We start from the raw sequence: 4478 nt of genomic DNA, 5'->3' as shown, positions 1-4478 counted from the left end.
TTATTAAACTCACCTTACAATTAACCCTGAATCTAACTCTAAATCCTTACCCTAAATCCGAAATACAATCTAAACCTCATCCTAACCTTAGTCCTCATCATAACCCTTATGCTCCCTTTAATCCCTAGACCTACCACTCACACTCATGCTAAACCTAAACCTCAAACACATTTGCAATCTCTTACCCCAAAATTTACTCCTAATCCCAACACTTAACACTAACCCCAATCTCAACACCAACACTGATTGAAATTATACACAAATCCCAAGGACAACCTCAACCCTAAATCTTGCCCTAACCTGAAGCCGGATCTAAAATAGACTCAAACCCTAGCAGGTTGGGAAGGGTCATCCAGCATTTGAGGGGACATGGGAGAGGCAGGTAGGGGAGGGGAACATGAGGAAGTGACCTCACTTCCTTGACAACGCTTGCCTAACAGAACCTAGAACTCTCAAGGCTGGTTGGCTACATTTACTGGTAGAGAGACTCAACAACCAGGAGGATGTTTTCTTGCTGTTTCCCAAAACGCGAAGGCTCAGGCCACAAGAGTTGGTGGAGAGAGGGTGTTATTCAAAGGCTGAGAGGCTCAGGCAGTCGTCAGGCCCAGAGCCTGGAGCACACTGACCCAAGAACCCCCAAGATGACACAGGTGAGCCCCCAACAGGTCAGAGTCAGCCGGGAGAGCCCAGAACCCTGCCTGCCCCTGTGGTGTGTGGGGCAGCATGCGAGAGTGAGTGTGAAACCAGGGGACGCGTTTGGCAGCTGATAGCCTGGGGGCTGAGCTCTTTAGAGCTGCTAGGGTATCCAAGCTTGAACTCTCCCTTCGCACTGCCACCTCAGGACCCAAGGAAGTCCAGCCCAAAGCTGGAGGATGCTGGCAAGGTGGGGAGCATGGAGCCAGACATGCTGAAGAAGCTGGTGTTCAACCTGGTGCTTGCCCATCAGCGCGGGGACCCCTTCTTCGTGCCTGCCTTCCTGGCCATCTACAGGAGGTTCGCCACCACGCGGCAGGTGCTGGATCTGCTGTTCCTCAGGTGTGCCCCACCTCCAAGTCAGGGGGCCCGGGGAACCTTGGGAGCTCTTGGGGATGAACCCCCTGAAACGTTTTGCACCCTAATATTCCTGAGAAAAATGCTTTACTCAGAGGACTCCTGTTCATAAGGCGCATCCAAGACCAAATAGGCAGGACCCCAGAACAGTAAACCTAGGTCGGGCTCTGGGTAGGAGATGGGGTCCTGGAGCTGTAGGGTTTCCCCAATCCACCCCTTGAAGGAACTGTTTAGATGGAACTTCCATTTTCCTTTGTTCCTGCCTAGAGGAACACAGAGCGGGGACCTTTAAGGGAGTCCCAGGACCCAGGTGCCCTCTTGATATGTGGGCACAACTGGCTAGGCTCACCCACAGCACAGATGTCTACACAGCACCTACTGTGTATGGGCACCTTTCCTGAGGCTTCTCTGTCGTTCGGGGAGCAGCACAGAGGGACCTCTCTGGCTTCCCAGCCTCTTTTGCCATCACACAGTCTTATGCTCCCCTAGACCTCCTGGGAGGCCAGGACAATGAGTGCTCAAAGGTCACACCCTCCTGGCTCTTCTAGGTACAACTTCTTCCTCCCAGGCTCTGAGCAGGACCAGCAGAACAAGAGGTGAGAGGCCATTGGCCTAAGAGGGATGGAAGAATCCTGTCTCCAAAGTGGGGTGCAGAGGAACTGGGGTGTGGGCGGGCTGAGAAAAACCGGGGTCCCTCAATGTTCACTGATTCCCATCAGAGGGCTTGGATCTGAGGCTGGGCCTCCAGGTGGAGAAAAACAGACAGTTATGCTTAGGGTTTTGTGCATGAAGGAGGCCCCCGTGTTTGGTCTGGGCACAGAGCAGGTCTTCATGAGGATGCATCTGTGTGCAGAGCAGGTCCCTGTGAGGATACACCTTCATGCAGCCCATTCTCAACCCAGAGAACCCTCGGCATGCAGGATGGAGGCTGCCCAGGAGGTGTGGGGCACAGAAGACTCACACATGTTCTCTACACCTCTGCCCTCTATGCCCAGCTTCTGGCTGGCAGGGTGGGCTCTGGCGAGCAGTGCTCCCATCAGGCTCCATGACAGGGGCCTAGGGCAGGAGAGAGACCAGTCCCCTGACTCTCCTGCCCTCCTACTCCTAGTGCTCTGAGGTCCATCCTGGAGACCTGGCTTCTCCAGTACCCAGAAGACTTTTGCCAGCACCCAGACATGGACAACCTCAAGCAGCTCGTGGACTATGCACTCCTGAACCTTCCAGACTCAGACATCATCCTGCAAGTGTGCAGACTTTAGACCCAATTTAGAGTCCACTAAGAGGGATCCCTTTCCAGAGGTGAGTAGGAGGCTGGGGTTAGTGACTGTGGGTGGTGGTGGGAGTGCAGCAAAAGTCATGGTGGTGCCACCAGGAGGAATTTCCAGAGGCTGCTGCTGGCCAGGAGCAAAGGAAGAGGATGGGACCACCGATGGGGCTGGACAAGGGTTGGGACGGGGTCTTGCTGTGGGGTCAGTGCCTGGGCCTTCTCTGGCAGGAAGTGGGCTGCTGTGCCTTGGGAAAGGCACCAAGAAGCGCGGTCTCCCAGGAATTTTCTTTCCTGTTGCTCTCCTGCCACCTCTAGGGCCACAACTGTTTCCACAGCAGCAACCATTGAAAGGAGCAGGAGTGGAGCTCTGGGTGGATGGGTGAACAGAGCTGGACAGGCAGAAACTGGCCAGCCTGACCTGACTCTCCCTCTCTCTCCCCTCCAGTGGCTGATCATCGGACTGCAGGACAATTTAGACAACCTCACCTTGCAGGACTTCAATTGCACGTCTGCCTCCCTCCCTTGGAAATGTTGCCTTTTTTTTTTTTTCCTGGTTTCATTTATCTGTAGTTGTCCGGCGCCGCTTCCATCCCGCGGAATATAGCACACGAACACTTAGCCTCTGCAAGCACCTTTATTGACTGGGCAACAACCTCAATACACGTCCGTCCGTGACGGCTTCTTCCGTGTTGTGCCTTTATTGACTGGGCAGCAACCTCAATACATGTCCGTCCTCGACGGCTTCTTCCGTGTTGTGCATCGGGCACTTCCTATACTTGGGCTTATATAGCTAATGTTATCCAATCATGGGATTACACGTGGGGACAGGCGATTGGGCGGCAACAAGGAAGCAATCAATCATTACCATATATGGCGGGGACAGTAAGGCGAGCAAGAACCAGGAAGCAGGATGTGTGTGCCATCTTGGGCACACGATGGGCGGGGGAGCAGCGAGGCGGTAGGCGGGTGCCATCTTATGAATATGCTCTCATGAATAACATGGCCGGCTCCCAACATGTAGTTATTTTCTGTTAAACATTAATAAAATTTTATGGACTGTCCCTCTATTTATAATAGGACTGTCCCTCTATTTAAATGCACATCTAGTGGAGCTAAGTCCTCACACTGTGCCGTGCTCCCAGAGGCTCTCTCCAGCAGCAGCCCAGAACCCCTGGCACAGCCCCTGGTCTGTGGGGAGGACTCACCACACCTGCTGAAGGAAGGGACTGAGGAAGTCCCCAGGTGATGGGGACTCTTGAGTGCTGACCGGCAGGGCCCTGTCCACCTGGCACAGGACTGGCTCTGCACTGGGCAAGCAGCATACTGCATTCTTGCAGAGGCCCTCTCCTTGAGTGTCATTTTCCTGGCCTGTGACATACACAGCAGTACTCTCCCTTGCCTGAATGATGACACAGCAAAGGCCTGGCATGTTGAGCTCCTTAACGCCCTGAGGCCCAGCTGGGCCCACTCCCAGTGTGCAGTACACACAGGCAAACTGGAGGAGGAAAGAAAGCACATGTTTAGAAGGGATTTGATTGTACAGAAGAGGTGCAGAGCCTCGGCTGTGTTCTGAGTTGACCATGGAGCCCCTCCACATGTGGAAGCAGGCTTGTAGCTGGCAGAGGGGGTCTGTGGAACTTCGTTGAGAGGTGTGCAGGGAGGGTCCAGGAGTAAACCCACCGATGTGACCACTTACGCGACACCCTGGCAACACAATGCTGAGGCTCACCACTAAAACTTTGCCCAGTTACCTGAAGACCTGGGCAAGATCCCACCTCTCTGAGACAGGGGGACCTAGGGAGGAGCAGCAGCAGGACACAGGACAGGTGTGATCACACCATTCCCTGGGTGCATTGAGCCAATTGTCTCCCTGTGCAGCAGCACCCTGTGTTTCCCAGCCCGGCCAGGGGACCTCTGAGTCACAGGCACAGAAGTGGTGCAGGAAATGAGACACTGTTTCCAAGAACAATCTAGAAGAACACTGGGCTTCACCAGCTCCTAGTACACCTAAAACTCCCGACCTCTAGCAGGGCAGTGCCTACGTGGAAGCTCTTACTGGGGTGTTACGGGAGCAGCTGCCTGTGGACTGCTGTTGCTGAGGTCGCTTTTGCTAAGAGCCCTGTCCTTTCCCTGTGCCTCCTGAACCTTGATGGGTGACTGA

The 4478-nt window shown here is 54.2% G+C and overlaps 1 protein-coding gene across 1 annotated transcript; it reads left to right on the top strand.

Moving 5' to 3' along the window:
* The first annotated feature begins 455 nt into the window (after window positions 1-455).
* On the top strand, window positions 456-1187 carry LOC134472842 (ral guanine nucleotide dissociation stimulator-like). Its single transcript, XM_063235218.1, has 2 exons — window positions 456-650; window positions 842-1187. Exons 1-2 carry the CDS (start codon window positions 504-506, stop codon window positions 1160-1162), a joined length of 468 nt encoding a protein of 155 aa, XP_063091288.1. The 5' UTR covers window positions 456-503; the 3' UTR covers window positions 1163-1187.
* Window positions 1188-4478: the final 3291 nt, after the last annotated feature.

The sequence above is a fragment of the Cavia porcellus genome, unplaced genomic scaffold (genome assembly GCF_034190915.1).
Source record: "Cavia porcellus strain 051 isolate PalLab524CR breed Dunkin Hartley unplaced genomic scaffold, mCavPor4.1 scaffold_25, whole genome shotgun sequence".
Taxonomy (NCBI): Eukaryota; Metazoa; Chordata; class Mammalia; order Rodentia; family Caviidae; genus Cavia; species Cavia porcellus.
Note: the sequence above shows the minus strand (reverse complement) of the source record. Positions and strands in the feature narration are given on the sequence as shown.

What these genes read in the sequence shown, in the direction of transcription:
- LOC134472842 (XM_063235218.1), top strand. Translation starts at nt 504, where the DNA reads ATGTTTTCTTGCTGTTTCCCAAAACGCGAAGGCTCAGGCCACAAGAGT. An exon ending in GAACCCCCAAGATGACACAG is followed by an intron (nt 651 to 841) that starts GTGAGCCCCCAA and finishes CTGCCACCTCAG; the next exon opens with GACCCAAGGAAGTCCAGCCC.